At 43.7% G+C, this 27974-nt stretch overlaps 1 protein-coding gene across 1 annotated transcript; it reads right to left on the bottom strand.

The window, feature by feature from the left end:
- Positions 1 to 2045: 2045 nt before the first annotated feature.
- LOC130047362 (nidogen-2-like) lies at positions 2046 to 20919 on the bottom strand. Its single transcript, XM_056142097.1, has 5 exons — positions 20687 to 20919; positions 18750 to 18906; positions 17857 to 18000; positions 16818 to 17039; positions 2046 to 2228 (listed from the first exon to the last, which is right to left on the bottom strand). The coding sequence occupies exons 1-5, from the start codon at positions 20843 to 20845 to the stop codon at positions 2101 to 2103; spliced, it is 810 nt and encodes a 269-aa protein (XP_055998072.1). The 5' UTR covers positions 20846 to 20919; the 3' UTR covers positions 2046 to 2100.
- Positions 20920 to 27974: the final 7055 nt, after the last annotated feature.

Here is a 27974-nt window from a genome sequence, read left to right as displayed (position 1 = left end):
CCTTTCACCTTTGAAAACAATAGTATACAATATTTACACGACTGCGACTTTTACAGAACAATTTGAAAACTTTTATAATGCAACTGTTTATATATAGGAATTATTTTTGTTTTTCAACCTGTTTCTATACATGTAAAACTTATACGGTACCAATTTTGATGCACCAGATGCGCATTTCGACAAATAATGTCTCTTCAGTGATGCTCAACCGAACTGTTTGAAATCCGAAATAACTATGAAGTTTTAGATCTAAATATAGCCAAAAACAGCGTGCCAAACAAGTGGAGCCAAATTCGTCCAAGGATAAGAGCTATGCATGTATTTTTAACGTTTATGTCCGTCGGATGGGACGTTAAAGGGTGTCTCGTGTCAAGGATCACAACCCCTTTGCACGGAAAAGATTGTTTCCCTGATGTTAAAGAGTAGACTCACTGGGGGCCGTCAGGGAAACTCAAACCCTCACAACCAAACATCATTCAATTAGTTAACCGCCGTAAAATGGCTGAAATATTGCCAAAACGGCGTAAACCCCCAATCAATCGATCAATCCAAAAAATACTTTGTAAAACACAACTCGGATTCCACGCACAAGTACTCTGAAGTTGAAACAAAAAATATGCTGGAGTTTCTCATTGACAATATCTTCGTAATCTTTGGTGATCAGGTCTTCATTTATATCTGTACGTTAAATACTTATAAAGGACTTCAAAATATTACTTACTAGGCCGATTTCAAATACATGTACCTGCGACTGCAGGAATGAGGTAAATTGAGAACTGCCGACGCATCAGACTTCGCTCACCGACTACACAAAAATACTAATCAACAGATTTGATATATAATTTTATTGACATGTTCCTTTTTGTGATTAATGAGCTTAAAATGTCAATTTCATCAAATATTTTACTAAAAATGTGTACATCAAATATTTGACTAAAAATGTGTACTACATTATACTTCATTGCTATGACCATCCACTTGCACCAAAGCGATTTTTTGCAGGGATTTTATATTTATAAATATCGTTTCCCGTGTCTGACAATAGAATGGGGATTGTCTCTGGTATATTAACATTTATAACTTCGTTTAACTGATGAACATCGGCAAAACAACATGGATTTTGGCGACATAGGAACAGATTTGTGATCATTTGACAAACTCTACATAACTTGGATAACTTTCATTTTTTGTCCCCCACCGCAACGCGGAAGCCCACTGCAACACGGAAGGGGACATAGAAATACCGGTGTCTGTGCGTCCGTCTGTCCCACTTCACTTTGTGGACGCAACTCCTCAGAAACCGCTCTGCTAATTTTGTTCATATTTTGTAGGATTGTTAGTCACCATGTGCAGTTGATCATATTTTGCTGCCATTTAGATTCGACAATTGTTACAGGAGTTATGGGACTTTGTTGAACTTGTACGTGCTACATTATAGGAACACTTTGTGAACGCAACTCCTCAGAAACCGCTCAATAGATTTTGTTCATAATTTTTTTGGGATTGTTAGTCACCATGTGTCGTTGATCATATTTTGTCGCAATTTTGACAGGAGTTATAGGACTTTGTTGAATTTGTACATCACCATGTGTAGTTGATCATATTGTGCCACCATTTTGATTCTACAAATTTTACAGGAGTTATGAGACTTTGTTGAATTTGTACATATGTAGTACACTATAGGAACACTTTGTGGACGCAACTCCTCCGAAACCACTCAACGGATTTTGTTCAAATTTGTAGGATTCTTAGTCACCATATATAGTTGATCATATTGCGCCGTCATTTTGATTCGACAAATTTTACAGGAGTCATGGGACTTTTGTGCTAACTCTTTTTGCGGCGGTGGGAGACATGGCTACGTGTAGTAATCGTGTTTACGTTGACTTCTAATGCTGGACGCTTGAAGAAGGAGCAATTACACAATTACAGTGTATGTTAAACGTATTAGACTCGACACGGTGCCGGGATCGCAAATTGAGCACCCCCTCCCCGGTTCTGAAGCGAGCGCCCTATCCAACTGCGACAGAACACAAGGTAGGTAATGAGTTTAACAGATTACCATTTATTGAGGAAATACAAAGTAGAAATGACGCTGCATTACGAGGGTATCATTATGGTAGGTGCTGCCTCAGTCAGGTCGTACATGGAACAGTCAGGCTTGCTGTGGGCAATTTTAGATGCCCTCACAACTGTACCGGTTAATTCTGTCACACAAAAGCAATGATCTGTAAAGAAAGGTAATCTATTAATAGAGTGGCTTATGGTTTTATTGGTGGGTTGTTGTTGTTTTTTGTATTATTAAATTCCTTCGACAATTTTGCGATAATACAGAGATGTCACCAGCTGTACATGCAGGGCCACACATGGCCCTCGGGGCAGTAGCGGTAAAGACTCTTTGTGAGCGCCAGTGGCGGTAAAGACTATCGTGGCAACGCCGGTCGGACTTTTGTTTTTTGAGTCTCTTCACTTAGAATACGCAATTTCCGAGTTGCCCAATAATTCTTTCCCTTTGTGGAACTCTTACGCACAGTGTGACGCAAAACATACTACCAATTGTACACACGCGGTGGATACAATTGCTTATCACTGCCTTCATATATTGCTTAAAGGCCGATTATCAGACATTATGCAACCACCCAAACTGCAGCGACACACAAAATTAGTAAGTATATTAGTATCTGATAATAAAATAGCTCAAACAAAAATCGATAATCACCTTCTCTATTTGTCATACTGCAATGATATAAAAATATGTTATTGAGCACCATTCGACATGTCAACAGCTGTAGGTAAAGTGCCATAAATTTTACCCAGACTTGGCGTTCACTTTAACTGTAAAGTCGATTACTTCAGATCATTAAAATAGATGCTGCTATAATAAGTAAAAAGAATTCTTTTAAAACGTGAGTTTCAAATATATTATAAATAAGTATTTTTATTCCTTAAAAAAAATTCTGATTATTTATGCATTTTGAATGAAGAGGAATAATTATTAGTCTTAGTACTAGAAATAGACTATACATAGGTAAATATTCAGGTGTAAAATACACTATACATAGATAAATATTCAGGTGTAAAATACATTATGTTGGCCAAATGGGATAAACATTTCAAAATGTTGGCCGGGAATAAACGTAACGGTAAGGGTTCTTTACAATGCAAACACTTAGGATGACATGGACCATCCTTTACACTTAGGTTGACATGGACCATCCTTTCACTTCTAATGCCGAGCGCTTGGTCAAGCAATTTTCACTGTTAAATATCGCAGTTAGAGTTAAAGCAGCGCCAGGATTCAGAATCGAACCGGACATCCTGGTTGCTGAGCGAGCGCCCTACCCACTTGGCTGAGTGTGACAGAAACAAAAGTAAACCTTGAAATCTTTAATCAAACTTGAATCGTGGTATGCCATGATGAAATGAGTAGATATTTTAGAACAAATGACAGCTGTATGAAATCGTTACAATACTACATGTATGTTGATGGAACTTCAAAGCAGTAGAAATTATTCGGCAGACTTCTGTATCATTCTGGTAGCAGTAGCCTAATCATATGAACGATCTGATGCAAGTCAAATATACCAATTTATGAAAACGGTGACTGGGGTGTGATATATAAATAGCAATGTAGAATTTATCATACTACAGCGTATTATTATCATGTGTTTGACTTCCATTTCCTAGCAGCCAGTAATTTTTTAAACCATGGTTACTAAGTCAAAAGCATTAATACCATTAAAGGTCTGGACCCGGTTGTATCAATATTTAATGTGACATCAAAGCCTCATTAAATTCAAAATATTTAATGTGACATTAAGTTCCGTTGTATCATTGTTTTAGTGTACGATTCCGCGCATTAAAGCTTCATTATATTCATCAACTTTAATGTAGGTTTGGGGAGTACATTAAGCGGTCATTAATTATGGTGGCTAACATAGCGGTTGGACAGACGATGAAAGGATGGAGTCTTCCGCGAACGATTTTCACTCCAAAATGTGACTGACGAGGAAATTCGAATGATATGAAGATGATAATTTACCTTTTCCGTACGAAGTCAATCGGCAAAATTATGGATGACTAGGCCTAATAAATAATTCACACGCACTGTCCACAGAACAGCAGGTAAGTATAATGTATAATAGTCCAAACAAAAGACATGAAAACATGTAGGTTATATATCTAATCGATTTCGGTATTGTCAAGGAGTGACGTCATTTCGTGTGTCGTAATACGTTTACAAGAAGAGGCGGATCTAACAATACTGTAGTATCTGGGGAGTCGTCCCCAGTACGACCTGTTTGGCAGACAGCTTCCGGAGCCCGGATGACAGTTCCCGCCAAGAGGCATCTTTGAACTAGAGCTAAGAGAAGCAAGACGTTCATCACACCCGAATAACGACATACAGTTAAAAGGCTATCATTCAGCGTTATGCATAGGTAAGTCTGTGGGTAACTCACGGGATTACTGGGTCACTAACACCCTAATTTCTTTATTGGCGCCCAACGTGGGGCCACAGGCTTATCGGTGAATTGACAGTTTGTTGTTTTTTCACACCACGCTGGTCAGCCGCCATATTGGCGGGAAGTCTCAGTTTGACTTGGAATTTTTTTTTTTTTCACTTTGAATTAAATTAAGATTTTTGTGATTATTTTAGGATTTAATATTTAATTACAGAATCAATTTAGATTATTGACATTTGCATTTTTGTATATTTGTGCATTGTTGTGTATTATGGATACATCTTTTGATGAAGCGCTGTCTGGATTGGGCTTACGAGCCCACCCAGACACCCCCGCGTTCACGCGTCGTGGCCCTACGCTGTCGCAGTTAGCTTGAGGTAGAGTTGATAACCCATGGGGTTATGGGGGGGGGGGGCTTATGACGGTATGTCAGGTCCCGGGTTAGAGCCATATTCCCAAGGTGGATCCTTGGTTGGCGGCGATCCCTTTGTCACGCCGTCCTTGCCTTCCTGTTTGAGGGAGGGGGGTGGTAGGTTGAGGGGTGCCCCAGGAGGGGGAGTGAGGTTCTCGGACACTCTACTTGGTTCTAGGGAGGGGGACAGCCCAGAATGGGGTATACGGCGTAGGTGGAACTCAGCAGAGAATCTAATTGGCCTAGATTCACCCAGAAAAGGTTCTGGACTCGACACTTCGTGGTCTAGGGATAGGAATAGGTGGGAGGAGGATTTCTTGTCCCCCATGGGGGGGGGGGGTCAGTTATTCCTAACGTCTCGGCAAGGCCCACACCGGGTAGGGGGGATGGTTTCGACTATGGATTTACTTCAGGGACTTTCCCGGAACATCATACCCCCTCCCTGCATCCCTATGCTCCAGGGTCACGGAGGTTTTCGGCCCCACTCCCTCGCTCGTGGGCCGATGATCAGGCAGTAGGCCAGCTTAGTCAGAGTTTACCCCTGGGGGGCTTAGGTTCACGCTCACAGCGTCCCACTCCCACACAGGATCCCCCAGTCGCCCCTTTCTCGGAGCCAGGGATTTCTTATGGGAATTATCACCCCCACAGGCCAGCCAAAGCTATGACCTACTTACAGGGTCCCCACCCCCACATGCCCATCCTTCACATGTGCAAGACCCTTGGGCTGGGGGGAATACCCCCCACCCCCAGCATTCGGTACCCCCTAGGCTTGGCGGTTACGCTAGCACACCTATGCCCTACCCTATCATGATGACTCCACCCTATCAACAGGGACCCTCCGCTTATCCTGGCACCACGGCCTGTGGGTTAGGGGACGAGGGGGGTAGAGTAGCTCACGTTCGGCCCCAGTTAGGTGTTCCCGACACACATACCCCCTTCCTTGGACCGTTGGCCCAGGGGCCTGCTCCGGTGCCCCACCTCCCCACGCCCGCCCCTCAGTACCCTAGGTCTGGGGGATACGCGACGGGCACTGAAAGACACGCGCCTAAGTACAAGGATTTGCGGTACGATGGGAAAACTAACTGGAAGTCCTTCCTGCACAAATTCGCTCGCTTGGCCCGTAGCCAACAGTGGACCGAGCCTGAACAGCATGACCAATTCTGCTTCTCCCTGGAAGGGACTGTCAGTGATTACTACACCCTGTTGCTGGACACTGATCGCAACCTCTCATTGACCGACGTCCTGAGGAGATTTGAGAAACGTTTTGGATCCTCAGCGCCAGACCTGTCACACCAGCTGAACTTCCAGTCAGCGTCCCAGAATGCAGGCGAGTCTTTGAGACATTGTGCAGATAGGGTGCTTACCCTGGCCACACAAGCCTTCCCATCCGTTCCAGATGTTCATACTCGCGCCATTCCGCGGCTGTGTTATGGCGCCGAGGACCGGGACGCAGGACTCTATGCCCTGGATGGCCAGCCCAAGACGGTTGAGGAAGCTGTTGATCGGATGCAGTATTACCAGCATTCGAGGCAGACTAAGTCGTCGAAGCCTAGGCGGGATGTGAGGCAGGTAGCCTAGGAGGAGGCCCCCGATTCTGACAAGGAACTCAGGGAGATGCGCCAGCGCCTTCAGGAGATAGAGAAGGAACTCCGAGGGCGGACCCCCTCTCCTCGGAGACCTTCATCGCCACCTTTGAGCGGAAATCGGAAGTCAGTAGGTTGCTACAAATGCGGAGCCATGGGGCACTTCAAGAGGGAATGCCCGGAGCTGAAGGGGAAAACTGAGGCGAACCAGGGTCAAGGGGCCAAGGCCAAGCCTAAGGACGGCCACGAGACACAGCAACGTTCGTCAGAACCACGGGGGCGGGGAACCAAGATCCGCCAGTCACAATTTAGTGGAGGGCCTACGCAGCGGGAAGTCAGGGTGCTGACTCCAGAGCGCTCCCCAGTTAGGCCAGGGTCGTGCGACGCTCGCACGGGGACAAGTCGGTTTGCAGGAGGACACAGGCAGGCGCCCTCCTGCATGCGCCGCTCCAGGAAGGGCACACTCCAAGTGCGGTTCAAGGAGGCATCCGAGGAGGAGGAGGAGGAATCCGATGACTGGGTCATAGGGTGGGAGGAGGACAAATACGAGCCCTCTCCCAAGGATATGTTGTCGGGATTCAGGCTCCCTGAGGATATCGTGGTGCCGGAACTGCCCAGGTTTGGGGCAGAGAACCAGGGGGATGGGGAGGAATTTCCGGAGGATTCGGAGGACTTGCTGGATCAGGAGCCCTCGATCATTCAGGAGGAGCAGGCCGGCGCGTATCTCGCGCCCAGGCCTAGTGAGTGCCCGGCGCCAGTTAAGGCGCAGGTTCAGCCCATGGAGGAATGTGGGCTGGGGGTGGTCAGTGGCCAGGCAGAGGACGGGACCGTGGATATGCCATGCCGGCATGCGGGAGAAGCCCATGAAGACTTGCCTGTGCCTATAGGGCAGATACGCCCAACCACCGGATTCATGGTCGAAATGGTAGTCCAGGGAGTCAGACTACAGGCAGTGGTAGACACTGAGGTGGAGGTGAGTGTGCTGTCCACCCGGGTCTACAAGGAGCTCGACCCCAAGCCTCCCATCAAGCAGCATGTGACCTTGGTTCAGGCAGGGGAAAACGCTCGGATGAGAGGCTTCGTCATTGGCCCTGTGGCAGTTTGCCTGGGAGACACAGAACATAACGTCGACCTGTATGTGGCTCCCCTGCAGGACCAAATGCTGCTAGGTATGGAGTTTTTGCATCAGCAGAAGGCTCACTTAGACCTGGAGCATGGCACCATGACCTTGGGAAAGGAGAAGGTCCCTATGACGTTCGGACGCCCAGGAGGGGGACAGGAGGCCCAGGTTTCGGTAACAAAGTCTATCAGGGTCCCAGCTGCCTCAGTCGTCTTATGCCCTTGTCATTTGGATAAGGAGTTGGAAGACTTCGTAGTCAGCCCTCAGATCACACGACTCTCGAACCTACTACTGGTGCCGCACACTTATCACACTGGGGGGAGGTCAGCAGTGACCTGCATTATCAACGCCTCGGACGAGGATGTGTCCATCCCAGAGGGCAGTATGATAGGTTCAGCCTCGGAGGCCGGATTTCGGACGCCGACCCCGGACATAGTCCGAAATGTTTGCAGTGTGGCTAATCCCCACCCTGATTCGGGGGCTGAAGTCCCCGAACACTTGAAGGACCTCCTTGATCGCTCGTCCAAGGAACTGACCCCGGAGGAGCGACGGATGCTCGCAGACCTGCTCAACGAATTTCAGGACGTATTTGCTACGGGGGAATTCGACTTTGGCAATTTCACGGCTCTGGAGCATGAGATCGACACAGGCGAGGCTCGTCCAGTTAAGGAGAGGATGAGGCGCACCCCGCTGTTCTTCGTGGACGAAGAGGAAGCACATCTTAAGAAGATGTTGGATGCAGGTGTGATCCAGCCCTCGGTGTCAGAGTCGGCCTCCGCCCCTGTGCTGATCAGGAAGAAGGACGGGCAAGTTCGGTGGTGCCTAGACTACCGTAAACTCAACGACGTGACCCGGAAGGACGTATTCCCATTGCCCCTCATTGACGAGTGTCTAGACACTTTAACTGGCAATGTGTGGTTCTCGAAGCTCGACGCCAACTCAGCTTTTCACCAAATCAAGATCAGCCCTAAGGACAGGAAGAAGACCGCCTTTGTCACGAAGTACGGGCTCGAAGAGTTTGTTCGTATGGGATTCGGATTGTGCAATGCGCCGGCGACTTTTTCCCGTGCCATGAGCCAGGTGTTAAGGGGACTCACATGGAGTATAGTGCTGACCTTCCTGGATGACGCCCTAGTCCTCGGTAAGGACTTTCAAGGTCATTTGGACAACTTGAAAGCGGTATTCCGGAGATTCCGGGAGTTCGACCTGAAATTCAAGCCCAAGAAGTGTGAGCTGTTCCAGACTAAGGTTGAATTCTTGGGGCGCCAAGTGAGCGGAAAGGGTATTGAGATGGGGGACACTTACATCGCAGCAGTGAGGGAGTGGGCTCCCCCAACCAATGTTAAGTAGGTAGAAAGGTTCCTGGGGTTTGCGAACTACCATCGGACCTTCATAGCTGGGTATGCCCAGTTAGCGTGCCCGCTTTATCAGGTGACAGGGAAAAAACCCTTTGAATGGGGTCACGAGCAGCGGTCAGCATTCGACGCTTTGAAGAAAGCACTCACTAGTCCGCCTACACTGGCCATGCCTATAGCAGAGGGGATGTTTGAATTGGATACGGACGCGTCAGGGGAGGTCATAGGGGCTGAGCTCAGCCAGATTCAGGACGGGGTTGAGAAACCTATAGCTTATGGGAGCCTTGGCCTGAATAGAGACCAGAGGAAGCATTGCACTACACGGCGGGAGCTACTGGCGGTTGTGAGGTTCACTCGCATGTACCGCCATTACCTCCTGGGAAGGAGATTCAGGGTCCGGACAGACCACCATAGTCTCATTTGGCTGCTGAACTTCAAATCCCCTCAGGATCAGCTGGCCCGCTGGCTAGAGGAACTTAGCCAGTATAATATGGAAATACAGCACCGCCCAGGTCGGCGCCATATCAACGTTGATGCCCTATCCAGATTGCCACACTCATCTTGTGCCTCTGGCGCCGCTTTTGCTATTCATCCCAGCGACCTGCCCTGCGGAGGTTGCCTGAAGTGCACGAAGGCTCACCAGTCATGGAACACCTTTGTGGAGGAAGTGGATGACGTGGCTCCACTCGCCCGCCCGGGTACTTGGACTTACTTAGAAGAGCCTTCGTCGGACGAGGAAATTGACTTGGCTGAGGACTCGGCTATCAACTTGGCCCTGTGCAAGCCCGGAGTCGTTCCGGAGGGCCACAGCCCTGAGATCAGTGAGACGGCTTGGAACTATGTCTCCTGAGAAATTATCGGGCCACCCAGCCAGATAGTGGACCTTGAGAGTGACGACACGGCATCTGGTCCGTTCAGAACCCAGGTACGGTTGCTCACCAGTCCTCAGATACCAGCTGTTGTTAGGACACTTACAGATACCGGCAGTGGTTCCCTGTCCCTCGTAGGCATGACCGCAGACGAGATGATGCAGAGCCAACAGCAGGATGCAGACTTGAAGCTCTTTGGCCAATGGCTGTCAACTGATGGAGAGCCGGCGGAGGGAGAGCTGTTCCTAGCAAGCCCGGCTTTGAAAAATTACTGGATCGACAGGGAATTTTTCATGAAGGATGAGGACCAAGTCCTTTGGAAGTTGGTGGGGGAGGGAGAGTCGAGGAGTCGGCTATTGGTAGTCCCCCGGGAATTGAGGGAGGAAGTTCTCAGGCTGTGCCACGACGTCCCTGCCTCAGGCCATCAGGGAATCAGCAGGACTAAAGCCCGCCTTAGGGAGCGCTTTTTCTGGTATGGCATGATGAGGGAAGTAGAGGGCTTTGTAAGCACTTGTGGGCCCTGCAGCAGGAACAAGCATCCCCAGCGACACGCGCGAGCAGAGATGATAAAGTATCATGCAGGAGCTCCCATGGAGAGAGTGCACTTGGACTTCCTGGGCCCACTGCCCAGGACTGACAGTGGCAACGAGTACGTGCTTGTTATGGTGGATCAATTCACTAAGTGGGTCGAGTGTGTACCACTTCCCTCCCAGACAGCTGAAGTGACCGCCTCAGCAGCAGTGAACCAGTTCTTTGCCAGGTTTGGCTGCCCGTTCCAGGTATTTACTGACCAAGGGCGCAACTTCGAGAGCAAGCTCTTTGCAGCAGTCTGTGAGCTACTGAAAATCCATAAGGCACGAACAACCCCTTACCGACCCTCGGCCAATGGCCAAGTAGAGCGGTACAATCGGACGTTAATGGATGCTGTCAGGTGCTACATAGAAAAGGCTCAGAACGGCTGGGACATAGATTTGGCCCAGATAGCAGGCGCCCTGAGATCGTCTGTGAATCGTAGCACAGGGTTTACGGCTAACAAGTTGATGTTAGGTCGGGAGACCAACACCCCGGCAGACCCGATGTATGCTCCCCCCATACGAGGCGAGGACCTAGACTTAGAGGACTATGTGGTGAACCTGGAGAAGTCCATCCAGGCCGCCCACGAGATCGCCCGGGCCCGACTTCGGACTACAGAGGAGCGCATGAAGCGTGACTACGACCTTAGGGTCAGGTTTCGGGTCTATCAGGAGGGGGATACTGTCTATGTCCTGGACACAGCCACCGTGAAGGGGAAATGCCGTAAGCTCAGCCCCTCAAGGAAGGGTCCAGGGCTGGTGGTTCAGAAGCTCAGTGCCCACCTCTACCGAGTAAGGACCAAGACGACAGTTATGCTGGTCAACCATGACCGCATGAAAAACTGCGAGGACCGTGACTTACCTCGCTGGCTTGCCAATGCCCGGGAGAGGTACTTAGCTGAGAAGGGCTCATGTCAGGCCATAGACGAAGGGGTTCATGCTAGAACCCCTACCGGGGCTGTGTCAGAGCCGGAAGGCATCCCGAGGACACAGGACCCGGCAAGTCTCCAGGATCCAGAGGTTGCACAGGTTCCCTCGGAGGAACCAACCCCTACACCGAAGCGCAGACGGGGAAGACTGCGTAAACATCGCGCGCCGTCACCGGCTCCCCCGAGTGCCCCCTCGGGGAAAACGCGCTATTGCCTCTGCCGCCAGGTGGACGATGGCAAACTTATGATCCAGTGTGATAGGTGTGAGGAGTGGTTTCATGGGAAGTGTGTGGGAGTGACTCTGGAAGATGCAGAGAGGTTAGATAGTTATGTGTGCTCCCCTTGCTCCTGTAAGGGTACGGGTGGCTCACACCTTCTTTCTCTTTGCAGGAGACAACGTGACGCTGAGTCAGAGGGGGGTTTCCCCCCCAGGAGCTGGAGGAGGGAGCGGGCACGCTCCCAGAGGGACGACTCCTCGTCCCAGAGCGGGAGGAGGCGGAGGGCCACTCCGCCACCCCGCAGGCCCAGCCCAGTAAAGATCCGGGAGGACTTTGGGGACCCCAGGGATGCGGGGGCTCCCAATCCCCCTAGCCCCCACAGCAGTCGGGACTCGGAGTGCCCCCTGCTGTGTGGGGTAGCTACCCGGAAGCTCTGGCAGCATGTCACGCTGACCCACTTGCCGCCGGTCTTCCGGCGTGGCGTCCCCCCCTCCCGGGAGGTCTCGTCCATCCGGGAGAGGGTCCTGAAGTGGTTGGCCAGGACCCTCCTCGGCCCAGGTGCCACTCTGTCCGAGTTGGCAGTCTCCTTACGGGCCGAGGAGGTGTTCCCGGACCCCCACGGTGGTCTCACACCAGACCTGGTGGAGGCCATGGACAGTCTGTGTCGTAGTGTGGGGGAAGCCCCTCCCCCAGTCTACGAGTTGCGCGGGGACGTCCACCCCGCGCTCCTCCTCCATTGGAGGGCACAGGCTGTCTTGCTTGCCAAGATTGACCCCTGCTAGAGGGCGGCCTACAAGAGGTTGGCCGCCAGCTAGAGGATAGGTCGTAGGCGCTTGAGGGACTTCTCTATGAAGCCCAACTCGTCGGGGGGTCCCTCGCGCGCCAGAACGAGGCCATCCTCGGGGGATCCGGCTCCGGGGACCGCTGCTCCCACGGCGCCGCCGGTAGCTCCTGAGGAGGCCCCGTTCGTCCGCCAGGAGCCGAGAGATGCCTCCCCCTTCTCGGACGATGGGCCTCCCCCCATTGAACTGATTCAGCCAGAGGGGTGGGAGCTTGACTTTGAGGAGGAGGAGCCGGTCGAGTGGTACCGTCTTGGACCAGAGATGATCGAAGGGGGTGCCACCCGCCAGCATCAGGGTGAGGGGGATTCGTCCCCCATGCTCGAGTTCGGGCAGAGCCCTTTGGACGGGGATATAGGGGGCCCTCCGGTCGGTGGGGAGGAGTTCCCTAGGTCACCCCCTGGGTTCGTTACCTCCCAGTACATTACTGCGGAGATGCCTCGGGGGTGGCATGGTGTCCGCAGGGTGACCCTGGCGGTGATCCAGGAGTGGTAAGTCGCTCCTGGATGTTTTCCCCTGGTTTTGGGGGGAGGTCACAGTTTCAGTGTGAGAGCCAGGGGTGACCCTGGTCCACATGGGGGTGGATTTTATGGGGGGGTTTCCCTTTACCACCGGGTAGGGGTGCATGGCCCAGGACAGGCTGTCCTGGTTTGAACTGGTGACTAATTCGGGGGGTTTCCCCGTCAGAAGTTTAGGGGGTGTGGGTCACAGGGTATCCCTGTTCCACACCGGGTAGGGACCTTAGAGGTCTCAGTTCAATTCTTCCGGGAGTATGCCCGGGTCCTCTCTTTGCCGCAGTTTTCCGGCGTCCTCGGACAAGTCTCTCCGAGGGGGCGTGGCGCGCCCACCTTGATTACTGGTTAGACCCATTTCTCCGTCCTTCAGAGAAAACGGGGGGGGGGGGGGGGGTGTAGTATCTGGGGAGTCGTCCCCAGTACGACCTGTTTGGCAGACAGCTTCCGGAGCCCGGATGACAGTTCCCGCCAAGAGGCATCTTTGAACTAGAGCTAAGAGAAGCAAGACGTTCATCACACCCGAATAACGACATACAGTTAAAAGGCTATCATTCAGCGTTATGCATAGGTAAGTCTGTGGGTAACTCACGGGATTACTGGGTCACTAACACCCTAATTACTTTAATACAATGAACAAAAGGGCGACTTCCGTTAAGTGTGGCAAATGCACACATCAATTCAAATTAAAGATATATATGTATATACACACAAAAGCAAATGGATCGCACACGAAGTTTAAAAAACAACATTCCCCTCAAGATATTTATATAACCTGACCTAAAACTGGAAACTTTTAAACAATCTTTATACTAAAATTGCTGAGATATTAGCCTATTTGTTATTAAGATTTTAAAAGTAAAAACTTTCAGAAATGTATATTACACTATATTTTCAGAAGTGAATATATCTCTAATCTATATAAATTCAGGTGTGAAAATTCCTAATGACATGTATTAAAATAGTTCGTACATATTTGGTTGGTACTGTGTGGAAAATGTAATTCAAGTTCAAAACGAGGTGACCATCGAATGGTTTGGGATAGGGTTAAGACAAAAAATAGTACTTTAAACTTACTTTTGAATTCAAATTTTAATTGTCTTGTGTGCTTTTTTGCTACCTATGCGTGTAAAATCGGTGGTTGGTGGGTTTAATGTTCAATGATTATTATTTGTTATTTTCATAATACCCCCCCCCCCCCCCCACACACACACACGTTTCTGATTTTCACTAGTAGTGGTTATCAATCAATATGGAGAACAATTTATTAGCAGTTTGAAGCATATGAGTTCTCCAAATCACCCATCCACATGCGATTTAGTATTTAAAAATTGAAGACCGTGTATAAAGGGAGGGGGGTTGCAAATTAAAGAAATTGAATTATGCTAGTGAAGAAATCTAGACAAATCAAATTCTCCCCCCACCTCCTTTAAAACGATGTTGCGTGTTATTGTAAGTTTTATCAAAGTTCTTTGTGGTACGATCGGGGTAGACCCACGTAGTACAAAGCGTTTCACAGGCGTTGATAACAGAAACCAATCAGATAATGCGACAATAAAAATTTGCAAGATTGAAGACCGTCAATGGAAGTAAAACCTTGTGAAACCAACGCCAGAATCTGATGGGAACGGTATCATAAAATCATCAGTAAACAACGAGATATCGCCGAAATTCTTTCGGTAAAATTCTTTATACCCCGCGAATCGATCTACTGTCAAATTTTCTCCTCGATTTCTGGGTTATATTTTATTTGGTCATCAGACCTTTTTCATCATCGTAAACAAAATACAGCGTAATAGATAGGAAGTACACATTACGTTGCATTATGGGATTGGTATTGATCGTTAATGTTGGTTTAATGGGAATTTTGATATTTAATGTCATATTAACTAATGCAAGGTGAAGATAACGAACAGTGATCAATCTCATAACTCCTACAAGCAATACAAAACAGATAGTTGGGCAAACACGGACCCCTGGACACACCAGAGGTGGGATCAGGTGCCTAGGAGGAGTAAGCATCCCCTGTTGACCGGTCACACCCACCGTGAGCCCTATATCCTGATCAGGTAAACGGAGTTATCCGCAGTCAAAATCAGTGTGCCAAGAATGGCTTAACAATCAGTATGAAACACGTCAGACAGCATTTGACCCAATGTGAGGTTGTATTGACGAACTAGATCGTTATAACGACCATAGAATTTGCGAAATGCTGACTTCAATCGAGACTGTTGAAATCCCTGTACCATCAACTTGTTTGTCAGTAGCTTACCTCGATTTAAAAACTGACTATACCCAGAACAAGCTCTTGCATATCGAATCAGTTGAGATATATAAACACCATATGCAGGTAATGTGAAGTTAATAAAGGTTTAATACAACGGTATTTAATGAATCCATTAACTAATGTCACATTAAGAATTTAATAACGCATTCGGGTTAAAGCTGTATGACCCGATGTTCATGTATTATTTTTGTACATAATTACTTTAAAGCAGATTAATTACTGTATAAAGTTATTAACTTTCCCTTAATTACATGCTTGAAAACATCTGCATGTAAAAGAAAACAGTGCGAATATTCTTTAGAAAGTAAATATATTGGCTACATATATAAATCATCCCATAATAGACGTCTATAAATAGACCCACGCGCGTCAGGAGAATCCCAACATGATGTATTAACTCATACGCAACTGTCTAGTTTTAAGGCTGAAAGCGCGTAAAAGAAAAAATTACTAAGAGGTATTTGATATTTTTATTTCTATTAAACTTATGGTACGGCACTGTTATAACAAAATACACAGCTTTACACAGATAAGACCACCGATGATTTGAAAGTTTGAACTGGTCACGTGACTGTCACTTGAAATGGCAGTGACGCGATTATTTGTAAAGATCGATTTAAAATCAAATTATTTGGGTTAAAACAGGTGAAATAATTTATGATATGTCGTACAGTCTCATAACTACATACGTGCAATGATTTAATAGCGTTTTTACGAGATGGGGAAAAAAATTGTAATTCGGACCATACAGCTTTAATGTCGCATTAAATTTAATGACTCGTTGATACAACCGGGTCCAGGTCATGAGGCATCTAAATGAAAGGTGGAGATATTGAACATTGATCAATCTCATAATTCCTATAAGTAATACAAATAGATAGTTTGGCAAACACGGACCCCTGGACACACAAGAGGTAAATATAAAATATCAAATCCCTACCCCTTGGTTCAAAACGATATAGCCAAGGTTAATATTTTTGAAGAGAAGGTAAAATTCCAAGTTCAATAGCTTTTAGTAACAAAGAAATGTCTTCTAATGAGGCATCTCTAATTTCTAAACATCAAATCCATATCTTGGTTCAAAAGATATAACGAAGTATAACCAAGGTTAAGTTTTTGAACAGTAGGTCTCTTCATGGGGCATCTATATGTAAAATATCAAAGCCCTATCAGATCTGGTTCAAACGATATAGCCCAGGTTAAACTCTAAAAAGTGGGTCAAAGTCCAAGGTCACAAGTCTGGGTAACACAACAAAGGTCTGTTCATGAGGCATCTATACTTGGAATATCCAAACCCTACCCCTTTGGTTCAAAAGATAGAGCTCTGGTTAATTTAAATTTTTTAAAATAGTGCCCACAGGAAAGGTCACTAGGTCAATATGTAAAATATCAAAGCCCTATCCCATCTGGTTTTCAAACGATATAGCCCAGGTTAACCTCTTTAAAATGTGGGTCAAAGGTCTTGGTACCAAAACAAAGGTCTCTTCACGAGACATCTATATATGAAATATCAATACTCTATTCCCTTTGGCTCAAAACATAGAGCCCAGGTTAAAGTGTGACAGACAGTCGTCCCGGCGAGCTCATAAAAAGGACTCAAGTGAAATTGTGTTGGCTGCATTAATGGTGTATAATCAATATATTTTTTTGTTACTTACCAGTATTATCACATTGAACAGGCTCAAAGTTCCCAATGGAATCGCACTTTGGAGTCCACATGCCTTTATAAATAACGAACGAAATCATGCGTAGCTGGTACATTTGTTGACACTGGGTCAGATCGCGCCTGGAGTGTGTGTGTGCTGAACAGTCAGCAGAACCGAGGACTTTGGTGCTTTCTATTAAGTTTCCTTCATGTGGAGTTACGCAGAAGCAATGGCCTGTAGAAAAGAGTTAAGCACTGTCTAACATGACTAAATATTGAGATATATTTAGACTGGACGATAACGAACGCTCACAACATTAGCCGGTAATGTATGTCGTAGTTCAAAAGTGGTACTTCATCCTTAAAGGTGATCCATGGTAATGTGTAAAATATCGCTAGAACAACAATTCTACGTCTTTGTGGTATATCAGTTTGCGATGCAGAGAAGTCTAGTTGACCTATTATTCAAATTTGATCATTATTAAACAATGGCGTTTAGTATATTTTGTATAATCTTCCGAATAAAGTCAGCCATGTACGTTTTTCTTCAGCTATATGCGATACTTGTATCCCAACATAAGTGTACCTTCAAAATCAAAACCAGAGCACAGCAACGAATGCATGGAACGATGAGATTTTCATATGTTGAAGTTAACCTCACAATTAGAAAGTTTGCCATGAGGACGAACATAGAGGACGTATGATAAGATATACAAAAGACAAATGATTGCACGGATAAGACATGTCTTGTACAGAAGGAGCCGAGTCACCTTTCACTTAAAACTTGATTCAATTGTTAACAATCGTTCTACAGATCTTGCATTCTATTTAAAGTTACTGCTGGGTTACATGTGTTTAATAAATTAACTAGACGTCAATGGTTAAAAGTAGTAAAAACAATGTAAGTTAAAGTACCTTGTACTATATACATGTAAGTTATCAGTATATTTGGGATTTTAACATGCATGGTATTGTAATGGATGGATTTGAAAGTATTATCTTCTATCCTGTTCTATACACCGTTCATAAGGGATGATGTTGTATACTGGTACCTGTGTTGTCGCACTGTTCCGATTCAAAGTTGCCCTCGACATCACATTTCGGAAGAAACCAGCCCTGCCAAATAACCATACTGATGGATCGCTGAGCGTACATCTGCTGACACGGTGTGTAGTCCTGGCTGCGAGTCTTTCTCACTACAAGAAACATATTGCAAACGCAATCAGACGTGGAGGTTATAAAACTTTTTTGAGCACATTCTCAAACTATGTTCTCTAAATCGTACTCATACTCAAAAGTGAAGGTTATAAAACTTTAATAAAATTATCCTCATACTCAAATGAAGTACATGCTAAAGATTTTCGAGGATGTTTCGAAGCTTGCTCAGAGTTATACCCAAAACAATAATAGCTGAGTTTTAGTATGAGTACGATAAAAGTTTTATAACCTCCAGGCCGGATCACGCGCCTCTCCTTTAACGTACATTTGTAACCGATAAGAAGACCCAGACGTGAATCGACACAAGAATTGCATCAAATCAATGCATTTCTTCGCCGGAGCCAGAACCGAATCCCTGTATGACGTGTTAGATTTTCACCACAGATTCAGTTTTAGTATCATTAACGTCTTATTCACTGTAATACATACACTGTAAACATATAAGTGAAAATTGGAAGTGGTAGAATACCTTAGATATGTATATCTTGCTGCAATTATTAAACGGTGAAGAGGATTATTCAATCGCTGTTCTTTCTGATTGGATCATTTACTGTACAAAGCAACTGTTACATTGTGTACGTATACTATTAAAAGGATCGTTGTATAATATGGATTGCAATTAAGACAATCTATAATATACCAAACCTATTCAATATATGATTTTATTTAATATTGACCTATGAAATTCTAGCAATTTAGACTTTATGTTTGATATCGAACCATTTACATTGTCTACTTCTTGTACAGACTCCCCTTCCAAGTCTTGGTGTGGAGTGGTTTTCTGTTATCGGGCTGGTACATTCCATTCCATCATCGCAGGGACCAGAAGGGGGAATACCGAAGAGATGGATTCCTGATGGCAAATCGCATTCCTCTCCTTCTTGCTGCAATTATATAATACGTGATTTAGTTCACTTGACATGACTTCATGCATTTACAAGCAATTTCAAACAAAGCCCACTTCTTTCAAGTTTCCATCTTCACACTGCCAAGGGCGTGTGTTTTGCATAGAAATCCCTGACAAACGTCGCTATTCAATAATGGTTCCATACGAGCGCGTGGAACAAATCAGCCAGGGGATTTCATTTCAGTCCACACAAACGCAGAGTAAGTAAATGATTACTAGTAATGGACAACAGTCTGTCCGACGTGACCAAAAAAAAAAAGAAGAGTATAATTTATCCGTTAAATGCAGGAGATGGGCATTTAAGCAAACTTTTTACCTCTGGTGTTCGAATTTTTAAATATGTCCCACTATCGCCGGAAAATGACGCTTCATCGCCGCCTGTGTGTCTTATGAGTTCTAATAACCTTAGCGTTAGATTGCAAGCAGCAGCATTCGGTGAATTATGACAATTTCATTAAATGGTTTATCTTATATGTAATGTTAATTAACTCAAAGCAGCGACGTTCATTAAATGCTTGTATGCGATATGGTTTTATTGTTAAAGTCTCAAATGCAAGGTGAAGATAACGAACAGTGATCAATCTCATAACTCCTACAAGCAATACAAAATAGATAGTTGGGCAAACACGGAAATTTACGAGTTATGAGCTTAATATTTAGGTAATTGAAGGAAAAGTCTACATCCATGAAAAATTACAAAATCACAGAGATATGGAGTAATAAAGGGTTGATTTAATATGATAGTTGGCGTGAAATTTAACCTTTTTCATTTGCACTTAGATTCAATCTCAGGTTGTTGAATGAATTAGCGAAATTTTATACAAAAACATATCCCTCCAATTAAAGTTAAATAATGCTATTTAGCTAAATGATTAGTAGAAATTTCCATTCTATCTCTTGAGAATTATTGATGACTTTACTACTCTGCATACTAAGACATTTACGTAATAAACTAACCCCCACCCCCACCCGTATTTGAAGTTTATTGGCATTGATGTGCTTACGACTTACATTACGCTACCCAGAATTTTAAAAAAATATATATAGAAACGTTTGGGTCAATGTTGAAATAGCGAGCTGAATTTTTTCTAGACTTATCACTCCTATTTACGTAGTACAAAGTATATAAGTAAACCTTTTAAATATGAAATATAATTTTTTCATAGTAAATAAAACCGAGTGTCTACAATATTTCAAATAAAATTTAGAAGATTATTCTCTAAGGTTTTTAAAAAGAACCCAAAAGTAAAGAAATTTGGTTAGATTTCATCTGTACATAACCTTCAGCAACAAAATAAAGTCCATTCCAAAAATTGCCCTCCATTTGCAGCTTTAGGATTGTAAGGTTCTATAGATAAGAACAAAATATGTCAATGCCATTTATTTTGATATGAACTTCTGATCCACATATTAAAATTTAAAAGATTATTAATTACAGCTTACGGTTTAAGTATCTTATAATTACTCCTTTAAAAAGATACGGACAGCAAGATTTTCCCCATGTCAAAAACTCGACTTAATGGCGATTATGGGCAGTTGACACTGGCACAATGAATATTCAAGAAAACGCCTCATTTTGTCACATACTCATATGTACCTTATAAAAATGATGTTCATTCTACACAGGAATGCAAGATTCTATTCATAATATGCAGCGTTTCTGTATCTACTCTAATGTTCAAAAGTTGTATCAATTAATTTGGAAATCTTCAAGTGATCTCGATATGAAACAACAGGGATCAGAAAGGAGGACATACCTTTGCACAAGAGTCAGTGCATCCGCAAAACCCTCCACCTTTCACTATGGACCCCTTACACTGTAGCGGGGTGTTCTTAACCATTTCACATAATTGAGGTGTACACACTAGAGCCTCACCAACCGCAAAATACCCTAAAATCAGCACAAACAACATCATAGTTCCGTGTCTATCGGAGATATGAGAGGTGGCACCTGTGTTAAGGTGAGCCAGATAGGAAAATCCAGAATGACGTTGTAGTGACCCCGTTGTAATCTAAAGGGCATGGTGGAATTTAAGTTCATAGAAACTGCAAGAACATAGAATGAAAACTCTTCTGAAGTAAAAATGGGCGGACAGTCTGTCAAGTGACTCCTGAATTTTGCTTCTTCTTTTTTAAGCTGTTTCTGATTTCCCCCTAACTTTGGGTTTAAAAAAAAACCTGAAACTCCCGATTCTCAACATTTATCTTCCTAAAAAATTGCAATGTATTAATTTCTTGTGTAAAATCAGAATAAATACAGTGTATGTGTTAATTAGAGAACATAATTGCTATTCAACATCACCGGCAATGGTGACGTCTCTCTATGAGTGAAATATTCTCGAGAGGGACGTTATACAATGTTCAATCATAGTTTGTGATCTTTTCTATATAAATGTCACATTATGAAAAAAAAGAGGGTGGGGGGTGGGGAATAATGACTTTGGTAGTCCAGTGTAGCAAAATATCTTTAATTATTTGAAGTCAGAATATTTTAGCAAACTTTACCAATTTCCACAGTATGTGCTTAGTCGCTCCTTACAACAAGCAAAGGGTACTGAGGATCTATTCTAATCCGGATCCCCACGGTATTCTGTTAATGGAAAAACTCAACAATGAAAAATTCTCAATATTAAAAAAAGTCGATAAATATTTTCAAATCATAGAGCATGGTATAGCTTTTAAAATTGAATAAGAAACCATCAAAACAGTATATTAATTAGTCTATCTCCTGGTATATTTTAACAGTGTGGTGTACAATAAAAATCACAAGAGGTACTGTGAGCAATGCTCACTAAGAATACGCCCCGCTTACCCCAATCTCCCAAAGGGTGTTGTTAATAGGTATAAATTACCTCTTTCCTGAGTGTAAAAATATGGTATGTCTTTGTAGAACAAAATGGAAGATATGGTCCGAACACAAATCCATGGCATAAACCTATAATTTTGACCTTGAGATCAAAGATCAAGGTCATGAATGTACATGACAGTTTCATGGTGATACACCCATGTCTTATGGTATGACTGATCAATTTTGACCTTGAGGTCAAATTACAAGGTCATGAAGGTACCCTACACATCTTCTCAGGGTGATACACTAATGTGTCAAATAAGGTATGCTTATGTCAAAGGCCAAAGAAGTCATGGCCCTACACGAATCCATGATAAAAACCTTTAATTTTGACCTTAAGGTCAAGGTCATGAAGGTACATGACACATCGTCTCATTGTGATACACGTGTCAAATATGGTATGTATATGTCAAAGAACAAAGATTGATTGATTGAATATTGTTTTACGTCCCGCTCGAGAATATTTCACTCATATGGAGACGTCACCACTACCGGTGAAGGGCCGCAAAAATTAGGCCTATGCTCGGCGCTTATGGCCATTGAGCAGGGAGGGTTCTTTATCGTGCCACACCTGCTGCGACATGGGACCTCGGTTTTTGCGGTCTCATCCGAAGGAACGCCCCATTCAGTCGCCTCTTACGACAAGCAAGGGGGTACTGAGGACCTATTCTAACCCGGATCCCCACGGGAGTAAAGAACAAATAAGTTATGACCCGGACACAAATCCATTGTAAAAAACCTTTAATTTTGACCTTGGGGTCAAGGTCATATAGAGGTCATGAAGGTACCCGACACATCGTCTCATGGTGATCCACCTGTGTGCCAAATATGGTATGCCTAAGTCAAAGAACAAAGAAGTTATGCCCCGGACACAAATCTGTAGACAGACAGACAGACGGACGGACGGACAGTTAGAGTGATCCCTATATACCCCTTGAACTTCATTCGGGGGGTATAATAAGTTACCTTGACTTCAAAATCATTGTCCTGTAGGCTTGTTTGGGTTGGCTTTTTCTTGGGTGTGTGTTAACCGGGAGTAAAGGGCTTGTACCTTCTTCGACTTCAGCGGCGTCTTCGTCAGCTCTCGTTTTAGCTTTCTGATAGATAGTGGTGTTGGCGTATCACTTCCTCTTTTCTCTGATTTCCTGCTAGGGGTCGTTAAGTTCGCTGTAAATCCTGGCAACGCCTTTAATTCACTGATTAACGATTTTTTTTCCCCTTCCTGTAGCTTCACTACTTTAGAAATATCTTATATATTTAAAACTACTTATATTGAAATTAAAGTTACATCTGTAGGCTGTAATTCAGTTTAGCTAGATTTATATACATTGGTTGATTGATTGAATATTGTTTAACGTCATTCTCGAAAATATTTCACTCACATGGAGACGTCACCATTGCCGGTGAAGGGCTCCACAATTTCGGCGCTTGCGGCCTTTGAGCAGGGAGGGATCTTTATCGTGCCACACCTGCTGCGACACCGGACCTCGGTTTTTGCGGTTTCATCCGAAGGACCGCCCCATTTCAACACCTCTTACGACAAGCATTAGGTACTGAGGACCTAGTTTAACCCGGATCCCCACGGGACTCAAAGTGAATGGTTTGGAAACAAGGTATCAGTGGGCATGTGCTGTGTGTACTTTTATGAAGATAGATTGATTTATTCCGCCACACTCAACAATTTTTCAGTTATCTGGTGGCGCCCAGTTTTTATTGATGGAAGAGAGAACCCAGATATAATGTACCTGGGAAGTGACCACCAACCCTCCGAAAGTAAACTGGGAAACTTTCTCACTTAACCGGCGCGAGCGGGATTCGAACTCGCGCCGACAGATTTGAGATGGATTGTGATTTGGAGAGTGATGCTCTAACCACTCGGCCATGGAAGCCCCCACTTTTACGAAGAAATGCCATATAAAATGAATAAGCATTTGGAATTATATCACGTACACTTTCAGACAGGGTGGTTCACAATTTCCAACTTCCTTATATAGATTACAGTTGTCATCAGAATCATCAACATTTGAAAGACGGTTTTGCGTTTTGATATTGCAGGATGTTACCACTTTCTACCCCTTCACCGTATACAACGTCACATTGGAGGAGGAGTCACTGTGGAGCATGAGGGCTCGGCTCCGAAGCGTAGAAAACGCAGTATTACCGAGTATGAGATCGATTTTCTAATAAACTACACCATATTTCTGCAAACATCATATTGCATAGAGTGTGGTAGATACATTTTGAACATTCAAATTTGTCACCGAATTTCAGAAACCCGTACTTACCTCAAACACTTCATTCGCGTTTCACGAGTAGGTTTACAAAGTTGAAATTGATGAATTAAAATCTTTCTATGTCATTTCATCGCTCTGCCTCCTTGATTTGTTTGATAGAGACTATGTATATCCCGATACCATGAGTGTTGATGATTATATCGCCCTTTTACTTACATTTCACAAGTAATTTGCACAAAATCTCACCAATTTGCAATGTGTCCCATGAGGGCTCAAATATGGCAAGTCGCGAGGAGTAGGCTACATATACATTACTGTATCGCGAGGCTTTGAAGTTTGGGCTGATTAACATTAAGTTTACCATTCTCCTTTTAATGTCCGTGTTTGCCCAACTATCTATTTTGTATTGCTTGTTGGAGTTATGAGATTGATCACTGTTCGTTATCTTCACCTTGCATTTGTCAGTTTTCTTTCATATTTTAGAATAAAGTATGGTTTGAAAGAAGTACAAGCTGGCACCCGTACAATCTTCCTAGGATTAGGATGAAAAGTGGGTTATCTGCAAAACTGAAACTTAAATGTTAGAAAGTGTACCTACATGTATACCATCGAATCTGTCCTGTAATCAAATAGCTCTCATCTGTTACAAAACATACTTACACACCACTGAAAGGTCGAACGCCAAACGAAGATTTTATTTTACACCAAAATCCCCGCATGTGAAAAACTAGCATCGCTGAGGTGTACATAAAAGGGGGATAACCACACGCCTGTAATTCTACCACGGTTACTGCAAAGATCAAATGAATGCCGCGGTCATTATTTTACGATATACCTTCATACGTATTAACTGATTATGAGAAAATTGACACACTCGCTTGCTCGAGTTTTGCTAATGCAACAATAGAATTGATAACTGATAATTCAATTTGATAATCATATAAATCAATCAATATATGTTGTAAAAAAGTTTATAAATGACAGAAGAACATTTGTCATTCAGTGTAAACCAATCATCTATATTTCGAGAGCCATACACATGTAAACATGGCGATGCACAGGCAAGTTTTCCTTGAACTATATTCCAAGCAATTGATATAATCTGTTAACATTAAACTAAATACTTGAATTTTTTTCAAAATATATTTAGAATACCCCTACTACCTCACCCTTTTCGTCAGCAAAAAACAAATTGAATGTAGGCCGTTTCAAACTGCCATGACGTCAAAGTGACCCAATTCGTACTTATATAGGAAAACGATCTGGTGTATATTTTTAAGCCATAGTAAAATATATATAAAGTTCTTATTTTCGTGTATCTTGCAGGATAATCTCCTTGGTCTCGAAATGTTGTTTGAAATAGAAAAGCCTCGGCTTTTCTATTTCAAAACATTTCTCAACTTCGGAGGTTTTCCTGCAAGATAAACGAAAATGCGATCATTATATCTGAAATATACTTTTCGTTGTACTTATATAACTAGCGAACAAGCCGTGTGTGCAATTAACAGAGGGTCCAACTCTTAATTTTGTATTGCTTATAGGAGTTATGAGATTTATCACTGTTCGTTATCTTCACTTTTTCATACCATATACCTGTACATATATATTATTACTGCATATGTCAAGATACATTAGGTATTCTGTTAGGTAAGTACCCTGGGGTCATCCCAACCCTATTTCATGATTGTTGAAATAGATCTAAAACAATTGAGATTATAACCCCCTAAACCAACTACTAGTATATTCCTGCTTCACATATCAAGATGCATTATGAATTCTGGTGAGCACGTACCCTGGGGTCATTCCAACTCACATCATTTTTTGATTGTTCAAATATCTTTAAAATGGTTGAGATTCCAACCATTACTGTAAATATAGTTTCCCTGCACATGACACAATGCACTGAACAACACGTTTTTGTTGTTACAGTGAGTGTTGAAATGATAATGAATCTGTTTTAACATGTTTGCAGTTCATGTGTATTGATGCATGATATCGAAACCAAAAAGGAGTTTGCTGGCTACGCTTTGAAAAGTAAAGGCCCATCAGTGGTCATGGAGAAGAAGTGCTTAGCAATCAAGTCATCTCTAGTCAAACATACGGAATCAAGACACAGTGACCTCAAAGAAGAAGTTATTGAAGCAACTATTATTGCAAACATCAAAAGTTGGCCACGGGAAAATGTTACTGGTTTATATTTTGAAACTGTTTTAAAAATTACACACTAACACTACTGCTTTAAGTTTGAAATTTCATTGTATTATTTCCCATTGTTATTTTATTCTTGTTTTGTTGTTACTATTGTATTTTTATCTTGTTTTACAGTTTTTTCCCTGCAGAAAAATTGGTAAATATACTAAAAATGAGGAGAAAATCAAAGTTGGGGTTCGAGAGCGGGGGCCTGGGTGGCGACCATTCGTGCTCGGGTATGGCCTAAAATTGGCGATCAATCGTGTCCACCCTCACGGCACGTTCGATCGCGCGGCGACGATACGTGCGGCACGACTGGTCGCCGGCGACCAAACATGCGGCACGAATGGTCGTCGGCGACCGAAAGTGCAGTCCCCGAGTAATTATTGTGACAAAATACTATAAAGGTTTTTGATTTAACTGTATATTAGATTCTTAAAATAGTTATATAGACCCAAACCGAAATACCCGAACCCGAATTAAAAAATTTAGAACTGACCCGACCCGAAAAGTTTTGGAACCGAGACAGCCCGAAGTGGTAGATTTTCATTTCCGATCTAGCCTACCCGGCACTTCTTAAGGTTTATCGAAATTACACCAGCCTTGATTCCCTGATCCTTGATTTTGTTAAATAATCAACAACTCTGGTTTTATTAATTAACCACACACGACACTGCATGTTGACAGCTTGGTTATAATAATTTATTCAGAGGGCCAATTAAACAAACTGCATTTTAAAACAAAAGTGTTAGGGGCGATAATTCCCAGAATAGTCGTGTGTTTGAAAACGAAAGTGTTGGGGCGATAATTCCCAGAATAGTCGGCTCAACCGAAATCGAAAGTAGTATTCACGTTGTAATCGAAAAATGTGACCGGTCAACAGGGGATGCTTACTCCTCCTAGGCACCTGATCCCACCTCTGGTGTGTCCAGGGGTCCATGTTTGCCCAACTATCTATTTTGTATTGCTTGTAGGAGTTATGAGATTGATCCCTGTTCGTTATCTTCACCTTGCATGTACAGTCGTTAAATAAAGGTAAAATTTCGTGAAAATACACGAAAAGGTTGTAAAAATCATCGTCGTTGGTCGCGTCAGACAGGTGGTCGTTTAATACAGGTACAATATATAAGAGTAACGTCTTGGGGGAACTTTTTATGGTCACATACGACAGTGAGTCGCTTAATACAGTGGATCGCTATGGCAGTTTTGACTGGAAGTGATTTTTTTTTTTGTTGTAAATATCAGTGTTCTAGACTTTATCAAACAAAAGTGGGGGTTTTTCCCCTCAAGATTTTGGTGCATATAAAGTCCAATGCATTGCAAAGCAATTTAGAACAACATTGGAAAATCAAGGCACCGACCAAACAGATTTATTAGGAGAATGGCAGATGTTAAAAAGTCTTGCATATAAAAGGTACATCATCGTTCAAGTAACATGAATTAATGTTTAAAAGAGAAAAATAAAATGCTTATATAATTTACTTATTTCGAATGTTTTATTTAGATTAGGTGAGAAGATGAGCAGTACGTCTTTGGAAGACATTTATTCCAATTTTCCAGAGAGTGGAATACCAAACATTCTGAGTTTGTTGGACTTGGTTCAAAGTATTCCAGCAACAAGTGTTGTATATGAAACATCTTTTAACCAAACGAAGCTCCTCAAAACATCGAGACGCCACAGATTCGGCGAGAAGCATCTCAACGACTGCATGATGATTAGGCTACAATCACCATCAGTAATGGAGTTTAATCCAAAAGAGGCTGTTGACAAGT

This window comes from Ostrea edulis, chromosome 6, assembly GCF_947568905.1.
Source record: "Ostrea edulis chromosome 6, xbOstEdul1.1, whole genome shotgun sequence".
NCBI lineage: Eukaryota > Metazoa > Mollusca > Bivalvia > Ostreida > Ostreidae > Ostrea > Ostrea edulis.
The sequence above is the reverse complement of the archived record's forward strand: the minus strand, read 5'-3'. Positions and strand labels throughout refer to the sequence as shown.

Coding starts and splice junctions, on each gene's coding strand:
- LOC130047362 (XM_056142097.1), bottom strand. CDS start 20,845: ATGATGTTGTTTGTGCTGATTTTAGGGTATTTTGCGGTTGGTGAGGCT. Junction 18,001..18,749: donor CTGTACAAGAAGTAGACAAT/GTAAATGGTTCG, acceptor TGTTTCTTGTAG/TGAGAAAGACTCGCAGCCAG. Junction 17,040..17,856: donor GGAACAGTGCGACAACACAG/GTACCAGTATAC, acceptor TCTTTTCTACAG/GCCATTGCTTCTGCGTAACT.